Source organism: Phalacrocorax carbo, chromosome 4, assembly GCF_963921805.1.
Source record: "Phalacrocorax carbo chromosome 4, bPhaCar2.1, whole genome shotgun sequence".
Taxonomy (NCBI): domain Eukaryota; kingdom Metazoa; phylum Chordata; class Aves; order Suliformes; family Phalacrocoracidae; genus Phalacrocorax; species Phalacrocorax carbo.
In genome coordinates, this window is record NC_087516.1 from 67,840,170 (window position 1) to 67,859,668 (window position 19,499).

General features: G+C 35.6%; 1 protein-coding gene across 3 annotated transcripts in view; it reads right to left on the minus strand.

The window, feature by feature from the left end:
- The window catches only part of LRBA (LPS responsive beige-like anchor protein), a 418,626-nt gene that overhangs the window by 9,157 nt on the left and 389,970 nt on the right, over positions 1–19,499 (minus strand). For all 3 annotated transcript variants that reach the window (XM_064450320.1, XM_064450319.1, XM_064450321.1), the window contains exons 54-55: positions 3,719–3,820; positions 2,308–2,504 (exon numbers count right to left, since the gene is read on the minus strand). In XM_064450320.1, coding sequence (XP_064306390.1) covers positions 2,308–2,504; positions 3,719–3,820 — 299 coding nt within the window. The remainder of the gene's footprint in view (positions 1–2,307; positions 2,505–3,718; positions 3,821–19,499) is intronic.

Genomic DNA, 19,499 nt, shown 5'->3' on the forward strand with positions numbered 1-19,499 from the left:
TGCCACTTGCCTTCTAACATGATATAGTGCAGAAGCCCTGGGAAAGACGCTGTAGATTGTTTAAGCATAAAGCCCAACTGGGACCACTGGGAGAGAAAGAAAACAGAACAAAACAAAATAAAACCCAAACCCCTGTACATATGTAATTCTGGCCCACAGAGAGCAGAACTTCCATTGCCTCTAGCCACATTCCTAAAGCTGTGGGTACTAACTGAAACACTACAGAAATTGTTTTAGCCGGCAAGGGATTTCTAGATATTTTACAGATTTGCTGGTCTAGCTGACAACATAATCACAACCGAAAGTGACAGATTATCAACATTATTATTGTAAAAAGAGAAAACACTGCGATATGTACTTGCTTTATGGAAAGAACTGGGATGAAGGGTAGGCTGAAAATCTCAAAGGCATTGGTACAAGGACAGACAAAGGTGCAATTTCAGAGAACTGAAGAAAGATTAAAAATTGAAGCAAGAATCCACATCAATTTTGGAAAAATGGCTTGGGACAGAAGGATACACATTTTTCCTTCATTTCCCCAGCCTCAAATCCACACCTGTGGCTGCCATAGCATCCAATGTTCGAATGCCCTCTCACCCCTGCAGACAGCACTCTCACTTCAGAAGAGACACCTACACAGAGTGTTATTTCTGCATATTCCACCACCAATGTATCTGACATTTTGAAAATATAGGGATGCTGGATTAACAGATTACAGTACATGACTGAGTTTTAGAAGATTTTAAGTGGAATACACTGAACTACACTGGAGACTTCAGTGGTAATGGAGCATTCACTCTTCAATGTAAGTTATAAAATGGAAATAATGAAGACAAAAATTCTTTACAATATATTGACAAGTTCTTCCATCTTAAGAATTAATATGAATAGAGTAAAGAGAAGAACAGGTGCAAATTTTAAAATGTTTACAATTTTGTACAACATTTTAAATTTCAATTTCAGAATTTCAATAATTCTGTAAAATGAACATGAGTGCCAAGAGCCATTTTCTTCCTGAAACACCTAATCCAAATAAAGGAAAAACTTTTGAATTTTCAACTCAAGTGAACATTGGAAATCCCAGCAGATGGGCTATTCCATCAAATTATGAAAGTCAGCTTGGAGGTATAGTAATCCTATATGTTTACAACAACAAAAGTCTCCTCTTACTGATTTTAAATAGTTTAATAGTATTATACAGGAAACACCTCTTTACTGTGAGGATGACCGAGCACTGGCAAAGGTTGTCCAGAGGCTGTTGAATCTCCATCTTTGGAGATATTCAAAAGCCATCTGGACATGGTCCTGGGTAACTGGCTCTAGATGGCCCTGCTTGAGCAGGGGGGCTGGACCAGATGATCTTCAGAGGTCCCTTCCAGCCTCAACCATTCTGTGATTCTGTGCCCATCAGACCACAACTACTGGCATAGAGACCATAACTTCACATAATTCAGTTAGCCTGAATGTTGACCCAGCAATGTGATCTTGCTTCATGTCTCTGCTGCATTCTCTAACTTTCTACTAGATTTGGTAATGCCTATCCATTTTTTCCCTTCCCTTTCCTTCTCATTCAAGGGAAAAGTGGGAATATTTCTAATTCAAGGGAAGTATTCTTTAGACATTTCTGCTTCACCGCAGTATAGCTGGCAGGTTCTGCTCTGCTTCATAGGTACTATTTCATAGGAACTGTCAAAAGACCTGCATTATGTATTATCAAATAATTTCCATAAAACCATAAGCTTAAAATGCCTCCTGCATAGTTTTGGACTTGCTCCATGTCTCTGGCAGCTAAAGATGTGGAACCTAGCTGCCTGCTCAGCAAATGCCAAAAGGCTTAAGAGTTGAAATACAGACATATGCCTATAAACTTCCGGAAGATCAGCACAACACATGCTATCTCAAGCTAAGATGAAGGAATGTAGACAGAGATGCCAAAAAAGGGAAAGCCAATATCCAAAGCAGCATGTCCAACAACCTCCTGCCTTCAGACTCAAAAGTAAAGAAGTAGCCCAGCTCCTCCTGGTCAGCAATTAGTATTCTTCAGTTCAATATTTGTATTCTCCAGTTCAAGGGAATGCCTACAGGATATTCCTTCCTATGTGAACAGAGTTATTTTAAAATTGAAACCAGTCCTATCAGGAGTACGTGGTTCCCTTAACCACAATTTTTTGAGAATGCTGCTATTGTGGTCTAGTACCATATACTTCTATGGCCTGGCTACGGAAAGAGTCTCAACCCAACTCCAACATTGATACCTTTCCTGATACCAGGACTGGCAGTCCTTTACACACATTTGAGTACACTCACCTTTATCTTGTCATCAGTTTCCATGGTGGCTTGAAGTCTCCCATTCACACTGAATACACAGAAGAGGCCATTTTCATAATATATGACACACTGGCCTTCTCTCGAAGCTTGAATAAGTTTTGGTCTCAGGCAATTTTCAGGACCTTCTAATGTCCTCAGTAGGTCTCCATTCATAGAATGTATGAGACATGGTCCTTCTAATGAGACAGAATAAAATCTCTCGTTATTGGTTTACATGCTCATTTAAAGATATCATATATCAAATAATAAGTAATTACTTCTATTTAGGTAATCACTACTATAACACATTAAAATGATTTTTACCATGTTTAAGTGGATAGCCTATGACTTTAAGAGTGCCAGAGAGTGCAATGAACAGCTTTATCCCTTAGAAGCTTTGTATTAAGGTATTTTAGAGCACCTATCAAAGCTAGTTAGAGACCTAACAGATTTTCTTTTGTGGATTTTCTTCTAAAACTGGTAGTAGTTAATTCTGAGAGCACAAAAATAAATGTACTGAAACCTAGAATGAGATTTTCAAAATCCAAAAACACAGAGGTAAGTGTAATGAATTTACATACACAGGTACTCTAAAAGTGTATATTCTCAAGTAAGAGTTTCACCCATACATGATCCACTAAATATTTGCTTTTTAATATATTTGGACAAATACCTGGTCTGCATGTAAGCCACAAGTGGTCACATGCATAAAACAGAAACACACAGAGGGGCATACGGTGAGTATACCCAGCTTTGAAAAAGTGTCTCTTACTTTGGAAACACTAAAGCAGAAAGATCCTAATTCTATGAAATTTCCAGTTTAAAAATAAGTGTGGACCAGCAAATAGGAAAATGATAAACAATATTTATGGAATCAACACCATTCTTTACAATTTGCCTGCCAAAAGCAGGTCTTTGAGAACACAAATTTGTCATACTATAAGCTTTGTAGCTAAGTTCAAGGAGCCTGAACAGAATTACTACAAATTTTAGTTAGTAGTTTATATATCCCCTTCATCAAACAAACAAGACAGCACATTCTTTCTCCTGAAACTAATTTTTGCTTCCCTTTCTGAGAAGTTATCCATAACAAACATTCTTCACCATCCTGGCAGTCAAGAGCTGTATCCAGCTGCATGCTATATGCAATTACACTGGATAAACAAACAAAAAGAAATAGCAATCAGTAGGCTATAATAGGGAAACTAATGTAGTTGCCTCTTCTTGTAAATATCTGAATAATCCTCAGGTTTAAGGTGTTTATAAAGAGGTTTCAAATCCCACAGCAACTAAAAAAGGTTAGAAATAAAACCACCATACATTTAATAAATTATGCCACCTGACACTATATTCCTTTCTGCGTTAGGATTATAGCTTCATGAACAGAAAGAAATGACAACAGCTACCTTACCTTTTGAACCACTTATCACCAGGCCAAGTTCAGCACAAATGGCAGCACAGGTGATCTCATAGTCATGTCCTGTCAAAATAGCTCGAGGAGTTGCAAAATCACCTTCAATGAAAAAACAATAAAAGCAGCCTTTGTTACAATCTGTTTCTAAAATCACTGCTTTCAATCATTGAAGTGTCTTCAGTTTCCTTGCTCTCTGAGTTCATGTTCCCTACAAATCACTTCTATCTACTGTTTGCATATTGTTGTTCCATACTCATATCTACATAGTACAGCAGCAGTATACTCTAGGAATTCAGCCTGCACATTTACTAATGCACGTTCATATAAAAGTCAGGTGTATGGTAAAAAGCAACAGAAGTTGGAGCACACAGATTTGCATTCCCTCCATCTCCTCCTCTTTGTTTTTTTTTGGGGGGTGGGGGGGGATGGATGGGGCAGGGGAAGAGATCATAGTCGATTACTACCTTTTCCTATAACAGGCATAAGTAAACACAAGTGTCACTACAACAGGTGCTGAGACAAGACACCTAGAGTGCTCAAAGATGAAGCAAAACACCCATCCATTGACTGATTTTATTTTAATCTAGTAACAGTGTTGAAACTTCAGCCTGATGTCTACTTCCTTGTAAGAAAGTGGAGCTTGGAACATAATCAGTATTAATCTCATCTGAGTTTGCACATCAAAACACCCAAACCCAACATTAATGACTGCTGCTCCTATTAGACATTCCCCTGCAACAAGAACAAATAAAACTGTATTTTTCTGAGATTCTTTTTGTAATCAAACGGATATAGATACCATCACATTTATATAGATACCATAAAGAAAAATAAATTGTACAACTGGCACATTGAAAGGAAAAAAATAAAATTATTCTCCAGGTCAAGACACAGAAAGGGAAAGCAAATGCTATAAAGCTTTTTAAATAGTTCTATAACTTCACTCACAGGTCATTCGCTGGATTACCCTCTTCAAGAATCCTACCATTTCATGGAAATCACAATATTATTTTTGTATTACCATATAATTAGTTAATTCATAGCGTTTTGTGAAGCATTTAAACTCTAAAGAATGTATCTTGGGCAATGTTATAATGTAGTTTCAAAACACATTAGATGAGTTTTTAAGCAGCAGGGAATAATTTCACTTCCCAAGAAATGATGATACATGAGATACCAACAAGACAGTAAAGCAGTGGTAAAATCAAAACATTTTTACTTCAAAAACAGGAGATAGCTTTGCAAATAGGTGGACTAATAATAGGGCCAACTGACTCCACTGGCATCCAGCTACTAAGGTAGCCACGTTCAAAGTATATTTGGGGTTGTAACTTTTCAAAAGATAAAACCAGCATAGCGTCATTAGTTTGTCCACGTAGAGCCTTAACAGTACCAGCAATACGGGTACTGGGTCTTATTAGAAATTATGGCAATATACTAACACAGGTACCTACCCAGACCCTGCACGTGTACAGTGAGAGCCTCTGTGGAAAAGAAATGTAGATCTGGGCTTGCATAAATATAAAATATTGAGAGTAAGCTCAGCTTTTATTTTTACTCAGGCCATTTGCAACACCTCCCAGAGTGCCCATGGAGCTGCCACATTCAAACAGCTTTTTAGAAAAGGTCATAATCTATTACAAAATATCAAATCGAGGATTTTGACCTTTCAAAATTTAATTTATTCTGCAGTTACAGTTATGATCTATAATTTACATTCACAATACGAAATCTTGAGAAGTAAATAAATCTGTTTCTTCTTTGATATATATGTATACACTAAACATATATGTGTGCATATATGCACACACATATGAATGTATGTTTTATCAGCATTTTAAATCTGAAAATGCTTTGAAGCAACTTGCTGAATCGTCCCTAATCTCTTAATAAATAATCATTCAAAGCTATTGTTTTTGTTTTGTATAATGTTTGGCAAAACACACTCAAACCCAGGAAGTATGGCAGACAGTTCAGAAGCAAAGGAAAAGCTCCCAACAAATTAGAAGCAGAAGGGTAGACTTAATGACCTCTGGGTACTTCTCAGGTGTCTGATCCTATGAATGCTCACAAACCTTTTAAAGAAAGTTTGCTCTATTGAACTTTCCTCACCTAAACGTGGGGCAGGCACCTTAGAAGGTTCATAAATGAACACTGTGTAGGCAAAACACAAATTTGCACTTTTAGGGGAAATGTGACAGCAACCATAACTGCCTTACTATCCCGTAACAATTTAATTTTGTTGACCCAATTCTTTCTCCCTGTTGTCCCCAAGCCATAAAAGAGGAGACAGCTTTGTGCATTCAAAGCTCTGGTTAGTTTGTTTTCTTTTAAATGAGCTGCCTACATTAGCAAAATTCTAGAATTCTGGTTCTATTGCTTTATTGGGCGTTCAGAAACTTCATTTAACACATACTTGCATAGATCAGCAAGGAATTAATCTAATTTTGTCCTACACACATTAATGAAACTTAAAATCAGAGGAGTTTTAAATGTACAATGCTGTAGTGGAGGTAATGAATATAAGAAGTTGGAGTTAGGAGGACTTATAAAGAAGCAATGTCTGAATGAATTATTAGGAGGTGCAGATAAACAAAATCCTTATAATACACTTACTGCTTACAGCAACTACATTACTGTAGGCTTTACCTACATTAGGTTGTCAGTAACTATATATATAAAATATAGGAGATAAGATTCTTAAAAAAATAAGTAGAAACTGAGCATATGTATTTACCACAGTCCATAGGAAAGTAAAATTACATATGTAATGTTTGCAGTCTTTTTAGAATTTGGACTTGACTTCCAACGTAATAGAGTATAAATCTACAGGTGGCAGGATCAGTGTTTCATAAATTATATCAACTGTTTACTAAATTACATATGTTCTAAAGAAGCACTTTAATGCAAAAAAGAAATAGAATAAATCTGAATGGTATCTTTAAAGAAATTAGGATTTGAATAAATACTGTAAAAGGGGAGTCCTGTGAAAAGTCAGGCTGACTCCTTTGATAAGAATGTCAAGTATTTAGGGGTTTCCAAGCCTCTGATTTTCCAAATAATGGGGTCAACTTAAAGGCTGGTCGTAGAGCAGAACAGATTTCTTTAAAAGCTTTTAAACTGTTATTGCTTCAGAAGATTGTCATGGTTTTCAATAATGCAAAGAGAAAATTTTATTTTGCTGCTGGTTTAAGGGGCACCGCTTCAAACTTTTCTAAATTGTTTTAGGGGAACCGGCTTGCAGACCTTTTGAAAAGCTGGGGAAGTGACTTCAAAGGGAAAAGAGTCTTTGTCCGCTAAGCAGGTTTACGGCCACTGATGCAAACCCTAACTAAGGGCTGAAAAGAATACTCAGTGCATCTTTATGGAGACGCTTAAGGAAGATGAACAAGTCAAATGAGATTAAAGATAGTTCAAATCCTAGCACTAATAACCAAGACACAACGGTTTTACAGATGTGCTTTTCTCAGCACAGGATATAAAAATATCCTTAGCCTGTGCCATTGCTGGATTGCTACTTGAAGTTGAATGCTTTAAGAATCTTAATGCCACATTCATATTGCAACAAATGTTGTCAACGAGTTATTTAAGTCACAGGAGGCATACATAAAGTTATTTTCCAGTAATGGACAGAATACCTTACCTTTACAGTAACCATTCAAATTATTTCAAATGAACTATCCTACGTTCCAATAAATAATTATTGCAAAGCTGTTTTCCCATAGAAAAATAGCATAAAGTATCACTCTTCCTTAAGCGACTAAAGTACATTTTAAATCATGAAATTCCAGCTTCAGAAGATAAAAGAAGAGCATACGATACCACGTCAGCTTATGGCGATGTTTCAGCGAAAAAATGTTAGGCATTTGGAAACTACATTTAAAAAGAAACAGTGGGATTATAGCAAAGTCTAAACTTTCTTCTAGTTTAATGACAACCAGAGGAAGATACACCTTACTGGATAACAAGAAATTAGTTTGTGTTGCTGGATCTTTCTCTGCTATTTTTTTCAGCTTCAGTGATACTACAAAACAAAACAGGATCATGACATTTTACATCTATCAGCAAATTCCTAAAAAGACCACTTGCTGTATTTTCAGCACAAAGCTGTAAGAGTTAAGCCAAACATTTAATGAAAAATCTCTCCCTAAAAGAAATGAGACTAGAGATTGACTGAAAAACTCATCTCACAATGAAATATGAGGTAGACTTCCTACTGTTTCTGGGTGAGATAATATTACGCAATACATTAAAATATAAACTATTTGAGTGTGCTCCTTTTTATGTTTTATGCTGAGAAGACAGTTAATTATGATAAGTCACAGACAGCCAAACAGTCATTTCTAAATCATTATTCTCTGATTGCAGAGGCTGTAGGGCACTTTTAAATGGCAAATTAATTATGTGATTTTATGTCAATATAAAATCCAAATTAAATGAAGCATCAGTTAATCTATCTTTTACCCACTTCTTGCGAAAATAAGCGTTTGAGTGCTTTCTCAGAAGGATACATCAACAAAACCAAATTACATATGTAAGAAAAGTCTTCTAAAAATCATTTTACAGATTTCACAATTTTACATTGCTTCATATGATAAAAAATGAGGAAAACAATAAAAGGTTTGAAATCAATTTGAGAAGTACAAATGTACTTAAAGAATATATGACATTTGGACAAAAGTGCTTTCAGCAAAATACAAGTAAATCAAGAAAAATAATTTCCTGCTAGGCTTCTATGCTGCTTATATAGTGAGTTTCAGATTTTAATTACATCAAAGTGATGACTGTCAATCGTTATATAAACTCTATATTAACATTATTTACAGATCTCACACAGTGAACATTTAAATACCAGCCAGCTGGTTAAAAAGCCATTTCACTGGCACAGAAAGGCTAGCTCTCTGATGGATGTGAGGTCTTACTAAAGCAATACCACAAGATATTACTGAAGTTTTCCCAAAACTTTAGTCTGAATAATCTTTCTTCTGTAAATATGCATTTTTACGTAACAGTGTAATCTTTTCATATTATATAGGAACTTCATTGTTGTCTGGTTCTTCACATGACACTCCATCAGCATTTCCTCTAATTCCTTCAAAGTACTTCCCATCTGTTCAGACTGGCTTTTTTTACAACAAAAAGTGCAACCTTATGCCTAGATGCAAGTTTTGTTTTTGCAAAAAACACTTCAACCGTACATTTTCTGAAAAAGGAACAATATATTTGAACAACATAACATTCCATCCTGAAGCAAAATCTAAAAACATAAAACACAGAGGATCCTATAGTGCTGTCACATTTGTTCAGTAAAGAAACAAAATATTAGATGTATCTTGCAGAATTCATTTCAGCAAACATAACACAGGAAAGGCTTGCTGTACTCCTTCCCGCAGTCACACTGTGCAACAAGTGACTAACATTTATTCAGTACTAATATGAGATTTTTCCTACACATTCTATGAAGAGAACATGTTCACTGTGTCTCCAAAATAAACACAGTAAATTAAAAGATTTAACAGGCCTTCATGAACTAGGTATTACAATTCAGATTTCAAAAGTCAGTAATCCCCATCCTCTTAATTCCTACACCATGTGCAATGCAAAGCTTTCTGGAACGAGTTCACCCTTACTGGGGATTCATCTGCTGGAAACCCTGGAAGTCATTCAGTAGGACTCCTCCCACTGAATACAGACCTTTTTGAAGCCCCTAGAAAGTATCTGCAGGTGAATAATCAGGGTCAGTGTACACTAATATTTTAATATTTGCACCATCCCGACTTCATAAACTGCTACTTAAATATCAGCTTTGAAGTTTTAAAACACTGTCATTTTTGTTTGAGAATGTTCTAAAACAGCTTTATGAAGGCACTTTTTTTGTTTATGCTAAAAAAAGATAATCTATTTTCTTCACATTTTTCTCTTGTGGTTTATAGTTTTAATATTCCATTACCCAGTGAATCCAAGAAAACACCAACAAACCTCAACAGAAAAGGAATAAACCCATCAAGCAATTATTTCAGTCAGAAATAGCACCTACTGAGGAACTGTAAGATAAAAGACATCTTACAACATGCTGAGACTGACTACTAGTTGAAACTTATACAGTATTTCACACCTTGGGCAGAAAATAATCTGAAATGAGAGGTTTCATGTGAGAATTCATCTCAGTTCAGCAGTTCGGTTTGTTTTGGTTTGTTGTTGGTTTTTTTTTTTCCTATTAAAATAATTTTATTTTGTTTTAAATAAGAAAAACGTATCACTGCAAAATAACACTGTTGCATAACAGGATGTATAAAAGTCTGTGCTTTAGCTATTTGATGGCTTTTGTAAAGTTAAATTCAAACCAATGCACCAGTAGCGTATTGCAGTAGAGAGATGCTTACCACCTTTATGTATTGATGTGACTGGGAACACCAATGGCATCCACCAAGTTCAGAGCATACATAAATTAGCTGTCTTTTTAAAAGTAACTGTTTTAAAACATACTTTTTCAATGAAGCAGGCCATAATTCTAATTATATATAGTATTCTTGCACTCAGCAGAGTAATCCTTATGTCTGTGATGCTAGCGTTAATAGAATTTAGGTCCAGAAACACTTACAAAATAATTTCCAGCCCGAGTCAGGATTATTGTATAGCTGAAATAATTTTTACAACATTTAAGTTGGTAATTTTATTCTAGACTATAAATTATATCTTCTGTATTACATTGTTCTGGCTCACATGGTATAGACTTTGAACTGAATGGTTATTTTTCCCAGCAACCAAACAAGGTAAATAAATGTGATCCATTAGTACATCATCCCACCACTGTGCATATGGTGCACATTAAGGTTGTATTAATTTACCATATGAATATAATTCCTTTTACCACATCAACTATTAGTTGCAAGTTGTAAATATAGCATTGTTTTTCCTGGAACTCAAAGGTCTGCATCGTATCATGATGCATGATATCCTTATCCTTCCAGAGAATTTCATGCATATAGTTTTAGTAACACCTGAGGCTGGATACTGCCGAAAAAGCAGCATCCAAACTCTTTGTTTCCCGTCTCAAAATACATACTGCCTTCACTTGTGTCTGGGTTGTGCCTCAAAACTTGCTCTACATGGTTACTTGCGATTACATACTCTTGACAAATCCTGAAGCACAATCTCTCTTAGCCAGTTGAAAACAAGGATGATACAGATGCTGCATATTGACAAACATTCAGAGCACACAAACTTTCGTGCTCATCAGTAACAAATAACCACAATTATTTAAATGCTTTCTGAACCATCAGTGAATACTACTGAAAGTTCTTTTCAATGAAGACCTTGTCATCATATCTACCTACATGACTTTCTTGGCATTATATAAATACAGAATTATACTGCTTATGCAGCATCGTTGCAGATTTCCAGATATACCAGCATTCATCTACCTGTTATACCTCATCTTTTTTCAGTTTAAATATTTGGAGGCTAGAACCATCATTTATATGTGATTTATAGAGTACTTGGAGGAATGAGGCCTCAACCTCTTTGAGGTATCAATGTGTTATAGTTTAAAAAAGAAATGACAGTGACCTTTTGTAGCTGTGTAATTTAAGGCTTTGTTCTAGATTCATGCAGACAGTCCCAGTCCTTGCTGCACAGGCTATACGGTGCCTTGTGAAGATACAGGGAATTGTAGAACCAATTACAGCACCAGGTCCATTAGCTTCCATGAGGCTTTCAAGACTAGCATCAAGTAATGCAATAAATATTAGGTAGAAAAATATTAGTGGTTGCTACCCTTTTCAAAACACGTTACAGACACTTTTCTAAGCCTTGTGGGTCTTCTCTATGAAACGAATTTTACTGAATTTGACTTACAACAGGAACAGAAAAATTTAATATTGCACTTGCTAAAGCTCAGTTAAAAAAGAAAAAAGTATTATATTTCTTTTTACAATGGCACTTAACAAAACACTCCTATTTCTATTTCAGTTCAAATGCTAACCTTAGATTGACATTGTATTTTCTCATTATTTTAATAAAAAAGATAAAAATTATAGTACAAATGATTTTTTTCATCAAATACATGAAAATCTATACATTTTAAATACTTTATTAGGCAGTGCTTTGGGGAGTCAGTCCCAAATCAGCTTTCAACTCAATACCAGCAGATGGTGCTAAAGGATTCTTGCTTTATATACCATACAGTGCTACTCTGTCCAGCCATTTTTGAGAAACAAAGAATATTTGTTATGTCTGCAGTTAAACAGTGTTAAAATAATATTGAATTATTTACTGGATTTTTTTGAGGTAGGACTCACACAATAATATAACGTGTGTAGAGGTAAAAAATGAATGTGCTATTGAACACCAAAAAGAGCACATGCAGACTGTCTTTAAACTCTCAGCACTGTACTATCTATCATAGAGCAACGCTCTTTTCTTAACAGACTGACTACAGTGACCGGCATCTATAGACTTAATAGCTGCAGCTATTCCAAATATATTTTATCATTTGAAGGCTCTGCAAATTTTTAGCTTTTATGTTAGACCACCAACTGACAGAAATTAACAATAATACCAGAATTTCCATTGCTAACTGACATGATTACTGATTTATGGACATTTTGATACTACTACTACCTAGCATGATAAATGCAAAAGGGAACATTGACAGAGAAGATTTTTACAACTACTTCCCCAATTATTTTTTTTTAAGAAAAGAAGCTATTATGCAAACTACTTCCAAAATAATTTGTGGTGGGTTTTTTTGTTTGTTTTTGGGTTTTTTTTTAGGAAATAATCATTTAAATTCTAAATAAATATTTTAAAAAGTTTAAATTTTCAAACTGAAAAATGTGTGTAGCAGTTGATGAGATACAGATGTTTTATCTTTTGCTATGATTACTAATACAATTAAACGAATGATTTCTCATCTTCTCTTTAATTTAATAATAATTTTAATAGAAAAAAAGTCTTTCAGGTATTCAAATACTTATTTAGGAATTGTAGCTATAAAAAACCCAAACAAAATACAGCTTCATTTAAAACAAGTAGCTTGGGTAATAGCTTGACTGTTCTTCGGCAAAACAGGAAACTGGTGATTAAATTTTGAATCCTTTGGGAGAGTTCATATTTTATAAATTGAAAAGTAAAATAAGTGTATTTTAAAAATTTGTATCTCAGGAAGATACATGTTAGCAATAGTAAAAGTGTTCAATGAATCCTCTCAGTTAAATCTCAGTTAAATCGAGGATTTTTTTTAAGTACAAAATCACATGCTTACATTCACACATGTGCCCTACTACACAGCTACACTACTAAAAGCATTTCTCTAGCACACTTCAGAAAACCTGAATATAGTGTCCTCTAAAAAACAGAAAACTATGCAATGAAAGCACCCCCATAATCCTCATGATGCAAATGTGATACATACAGAGAGTAACATCTTCTAGTTTTATGGGCTAACATAAAAGAGGTAATATAATTTGTTTTATTCACATATGTGTGGAAGATAAATGCAATAACTCAGAAGAGATCACATTAGTATTAGTAGTAGTAATAGTTTTACACAGACTATACATTTCATTAGTACTGGATACTTTTCTTGATTAAGCCTTAATAAAATTTCTAAGTTAGATACCTTTTTATTTTTCAAAATATGAAAACTAAAAAAATAATTATGAACAAATCTGTAGATATTTTGAAAGCAATATAACAGTCTCTTCATATTCTAATAATATAGTGCAAGAATAGCAGAAAAGTGGTTTATCTTTACCTCAACTACGGAAATGCCTACCATTTTATAAACACAAAGCATTTTGTAAGCATAAACAGTATTAAGACAATTAAATTCACCACTGTAAACCTCCCCTCCAAGAGCAAACATCCAAACAAAATAATTACAGTGAAAAACCAAAACTTCGAAGAAACAGATTGACGTTCACTAATCTGATTGGCCTATACCTGGTAGGTATAGGCAAGGGATCATTATGAAGGGGGAGTGGGAAAAATGGGATATTCCAACTACAAAGACATTTGTTGGTAAAGGAATACAAGGAGTATGTGTGTAGCAAGCACCTGGGAGAGAATTTTTAGTATATAAGCAGCAGCTAGTGATGACTTTCTAGATATGACTATAACCAATATAACAAAACAGATCAAAAACATGGTGGTGAAAGGAACTTACATGAAAGTTGTGAAGATATGAGAGTGTTCAATATGCTTTATAAGGGAAAGAACAAGGGCAACAAGATAATTTTTGAAGTATTTTGGGAAGACAGGTTTCAATAGATACAGAATATTGTTCTGTAAGATCTCATGGAAAGTTAAGTTTACAAAAAGACAAAGGGAAAGGTAATAATGTACCAGGAAAAAAAAAAAACCAACCCACTCCAATGCAGCAGAAGGATAAGACAGACAAGAAGATATCATCTGACACAACTGAAAGTTGTCCAGTGACTGTAAGCACAGGAAAGTCAGACAGAAAGATCAAAAAAAGTGAAATTTTTCTGAACCAGTGTAAGAGACAAGGTATGAACAAGCAGGGGCAAAACAAAGACAGCCACACATAGATGAGATGCAACTAATAATGACATCAGGAATAAGTCATTCCATAAACACAAAAATATGTGAAGTTTTCACAAGAAGTTGGTCTGTAGTTAAGAGCAAGCAATGCCAATAGATGATGCCACGCTTTTGAAAGTACTTTAGTAAAAGTTTTCAATAAAAAGGCCAACTGCAACCAGGAAGCAAACATAAGTAAAAGCAGCAATTAGAACTGTTGCCTCAATTAGAGAGTATCTAAATGAGGTAAATATTTGGAACTTAATTGGCCTGATAATACTGATTTAAGGATACTGAGAAAATGAAACTAAATAATCCCAAAGTTGTTAACTGTTGCTTTATGGATATTGGGTGAGGTTTCACAAGACTAAAAAAAGTCTTGTGTTGTTTAAGAAGCAGGAAAAGGAAAACTGAGAAATTAGAGAGTAGTCTGCTTAACCCCAACAAACAGAAAAAATACTGGCAGAACTTTTTTTAAAATATAAATACACACACATATATATATAATTTCCTAGAAGAAAACAAGAAGATGAGTAACAGCTGATTCAGATTTGTTATGAACAAATCATGTCAAAGCAATTCTTTTCTTGTAGTGGCAGAATAACAGGACTTGTGTTGAGGGAGACAACATATATTTTGACTTCAGTAAGGACTCTGGCAATTTCTTAAGAAGAGAAGCACAAGTTTAGAAGATACTACTACATGTCAGATGAAAAGCCAGTTGGAAAGCTATATTCAAAAAGCTATTCATTGTCAAAATGGTAAAGGTATCGATGGGCATTCCTGGGCTGTGTACTGTCTAATATTTTCTTTAATGACCAATTTGACAGACTAAGTCTGCAAATTACATTTCCAGACATGAGTTGCTGCAAGTCTGCTGGAGAAGAGGATGAGAATTCAAAATGAGTTTGACAAATTGGAGAAACAGTCTAAAAAGAATACAATTCAGAAAGTTTAAAGACAAGATTCCACAGTCAAACTATACAGAGGAGGAAAAACAACTGACAGTCATTCTTTAGAAAAGACTGAAATTTATATTGGCTCATACACTTAAAGAATTAACACTGTCATGCTGTTTTGAAACAAACAGATATCCCATGGGGATGTGAGAAGTACTGGTCTGTAAAACAGGCTGTTTTCTACTTACTACTGGAAAGACTTCAACTGCATTACTGAGTCTACTTTGACAAAGACAGACAATTGAAGAGTAAAAGAACAATAACAAAAAAATCAGAGGTCTAGAAAAACATGACTTATGGCAAAAGACAGAAAGATCTGGGTTATTAAATCTGGAAGCAAAGAATTGCAGGTCATGGTAATCCAAATAACTGAAAGTTGTTGCAAGGATGAAATAAATAATCAGTTCTCTATACAAAGAATAAATACATAAGAAATTACAGAATTCAACTGCTGCAAAAAGGAACTGGACACTAGGCTGAACACTGGGAAAAGACTGCTAATGATAGGGCTTGTAATTCCCCAAAATGTATTTGCCAAAGTTTATAACAGAACGTTGGACAAACACCAGTCAAGAATAGTTTTGGTGTTTTTAAGCCTTTTCTGGGAAAAGAGACTAGATCAGGTGACCAAAGCTCCTGCCCACCCTGTTTCCTATCATTACAAAGTAAAATACAATCCCTCAACTTAGGAAATGTCCAAACACTAAGAGTTGCCATTTGAGCTTCAAAGCCAGAGTGGGATCTGCAAGTGATGCACACTATTTGTATGCAAATGAATCCTCTCATCTCTTTTCTCAAGCCATCACACATAGTTCCTCTCCTCACCCCCCACTTCTCGCCTCCCCTCCACCTCCATCGCATTAGGCTGTGCAAGTGCAAAACACAGCATCTTTCCCTCTCCCACTAACCTCTACACACCCTACTACCCTATTCAGGAATAAAACAAGTCCTGAAGCATAATGTCACGTCCCCAAGTGGTACCTTGCTATCAGATCAGAGCCTCTAAATATGCAAAAGCCAACCTTGTGATACAGATCACACATGGGCTTCAATGGGTACCACCAAGGGGAGGGTCACACCCTCTCCCTCCTACCTCCCCCACCTCCCCAGAGCAAGCCTCATGCCAAGGGGAGGAAAAATAAAAGCCCCTTACGCTATCCAAAGTGACTTTACATCTCCACGGTAAATTATGCTAATGAATGTGAACTCAACATGGCTCAGGGCTATTCTAAAGGATACAACTATTTCAGATCCTCTGCTCTGTTCTGCATTATCACTATGCTTGGTCAGAAATTGTCCACAGAAACATTTCTGCATCAGAAAAGGCCTGTGCACCGAAGTGAAGTACTGCCATGCTTCTACATTTTCAAAAACAATTAATTTAGAAAGAAAAAAACCCTACATTTGATCAAAGAGCATGGTGAAATATTTTCCGAATTTCAGGTTTTAATTTGAGAAGGAAAAAAGGACTTAACCTAAATGTAATCAAGCTGTTTTGTGAAGAATAAAAATAGTTTCCAGCAGATGTGTCCCAAGTAGGAATTTCATATCTTTGAGATTTAAATTCATCAAATTTGGTTTATATTGATCAATGCATTCGAGAGTTATTAGAGAGAAACTAAACAGACAGTAAGACTGCATAGGTATAATTTCTTTAAGAAGTCAGCTTAAAAGTTAAAAATTAAAGAATGTAAATAATGAATATTTCAGTAACATACTTCTTCTATTAAACCAAAAATGTAAAGAATTTTTCCATACAGTCCAGTTGGCCAGAAGATTGTCCCGGATAAAGAATATAAAACAAACACTTATTTATCACATATGCCATAGCCCACCTGGTTTGTCTGCTTGAGTTAAGTACCACTCTAAAACATTAATATACGCAGCCAGGGATCAAGAGCTCAGTGCTTCCTAAAGTAATGAAACCGGATAAAGGAACCTAAATAAAATGTAACTGGTGGAGTAATGGGTGCCCAATGGGACAGTATTTAGGGTAACTTGATCATACTAGTCTGCTGACTGATGTGTATCAGACGCAACAGGTACTATGAAAGGAGGAAACAAATGTTCCTGGTTTAGATTATTTTTGTTGAAACTTCTCTGGCATCATGATCTGGTACAGTGTCATTGAATGCATGTTGCTGTGAAGTCATTTTAAGATGGAAATTAGAGATAATTACATAGAGAAAAAAAATAGGAAAGAAGTATCAATTTTGATAGTATCTGAAATTCCAATGCTCATTGAAAGCATGAATAAACTATATTTTGGGATCAAAATTATGGGCTTCAGATACAATAAGACATCAGACAAATTAAGTATCTATCACCCCATAAATGAGTGGAAGTTACAGTTGCAGTAACAGGGCTCAAAACCCAACAAATATGCTGGTGCTTTCCATTTCTGACAAAATCAGAACTAAGAAGAAACAGCTCTTTTTATTTTCCTTTTCAAAAAAAATTACTGAACAGAGATGCCTATAGAAAGCTATTTCTGGGAAAAATTAAATCCCCCAGATTACCATCTCTTTGAAGCAGGAACTGTCTTTTACTATACACATGACTAGGCCCATGTGCAGTGCCATGAGATTCCAATTCATAACAAAGGCTTCCAGGCATGCTATATCAAAAAAAAAAGCTACATAATGGCAACTAGTAAACATAGGAGCCACTGCATGTCCCTAAGAGTACAAAGGTAATAGGACTGCAGACAAAGAGACTTATCAGGTAGCTATTGCTTGATTCTAAACAGTAGTTGAAGTAGCCTAGCATTGACTTTGAAAATGGCAAAATTTTAATTAGACAGTCAACAGATTATAACAAAATCTACCTATTCTAGTTAGATACTAGGTACAAAATCCCAGCATGTCATCTGTTGAGGTCATAAAAAAGCCTGTGTCCTCAAGGTCTTGTTCATGAAGCAGACAAGCCTGGCAAATACTGAACAAGAAGAACTGCTCAGGACAGCCCTAGGAATCTGCAAAGACGGGCTGCATTTTCAGGCCTTGAAAACACTGTAAAAAGAGACACCTACAAATGTTCGTTGCTTCACACCAGTAAAAAATTTAGGGTTTTCTCCTCTGTAGGGGAATAGACAGGGATCGGCGACCGGAAGATTACGGGATGTGACGGAAAGATAGACTCCTCCCCATAGGAGTGGCAGGAACAGGAACCGCAAGAGCTATATAAGCGTGTGATGCAGCCAAATAGACGGACATTTTGTATCCATCATATTGATGTCTGTGCATCACTGTCCCCAGGGTGGGTAGAGCCCTGTGTCCCGGAGGTATGCGGCCCAAGATAAGTTCTCCCGTAGAAGCGTACAGCTACACTCCTCAAAAGGGCAGTTTTGCTCTTTAGGATTTACACATGCTCACTTGACTGTCAAGCTCTTGAGTTCCTTTCACAGACTTTTTGGAGTTTCCAAGTTTACAAGCTCTGCAAAAATAGTGCAGAGTTTGCATTTTCTTTAAACCAAAAGACTGCAAAATATGTATAAAGTATTCACAGAGATTTTGTCCCTCAACCAAAGCCATATTTATTTAAAGATGCTCATAAAATTCTGCTAGCCACATCCCAGAAAAGCTACCATCTCTTCAGTTGGGCTGTTGGAAAGATAATGGGGATAGTTTGCTCACATTCTCTGCCTGAAGATTCTGCAACTGTGTGAACTGAACTTCTGTATCTTGTTCAATTTCTGAACAGTTTTCACAGTCAACGTCAAATAATTTGCAAGGTAAATTCTGATTTTCATTCTGATATGGATTAGTTGTGCTTCTTCAAAATAGTTCATGGGGTGCATTTTCAGTCAAACCACCTATCTTTTTCAAATTCAGATAACTCCAGCTGAGTAACAGATTGAGTATGGAACACACAACTTTATTGAATTGATTAATTTGGAAGATGTCATATATTGTTTATATTATACAAAACTGTATGCCAGTTATAGTTGCAATATATGCCAGATAAAACAACACTTCCTGTTTTCCAGATGTCCATTTTGCCCTCTGCAGGCAGCAGATATGCTTTTACTAGTATTTAAACAGGGTCAGAAAAGACCTTAAGGGTATGGCAGAAAACCTAACAGTCTTCTTAAGACTGACAGAATATACTGCTTCTTATCCCTTCTCTTCAGGGCATTTTCTTTTTGGCTGAACAGGACCTCTGTTTGGCTATGATGTGCCCCTCTATCCGTATATGTAAGCTCTGATGAGCTGTCTTGAGAGCCTTTTACTCCTGTGAAGTGGCTCACTCAGGCTTTTTCTCAAGCTGCCTTC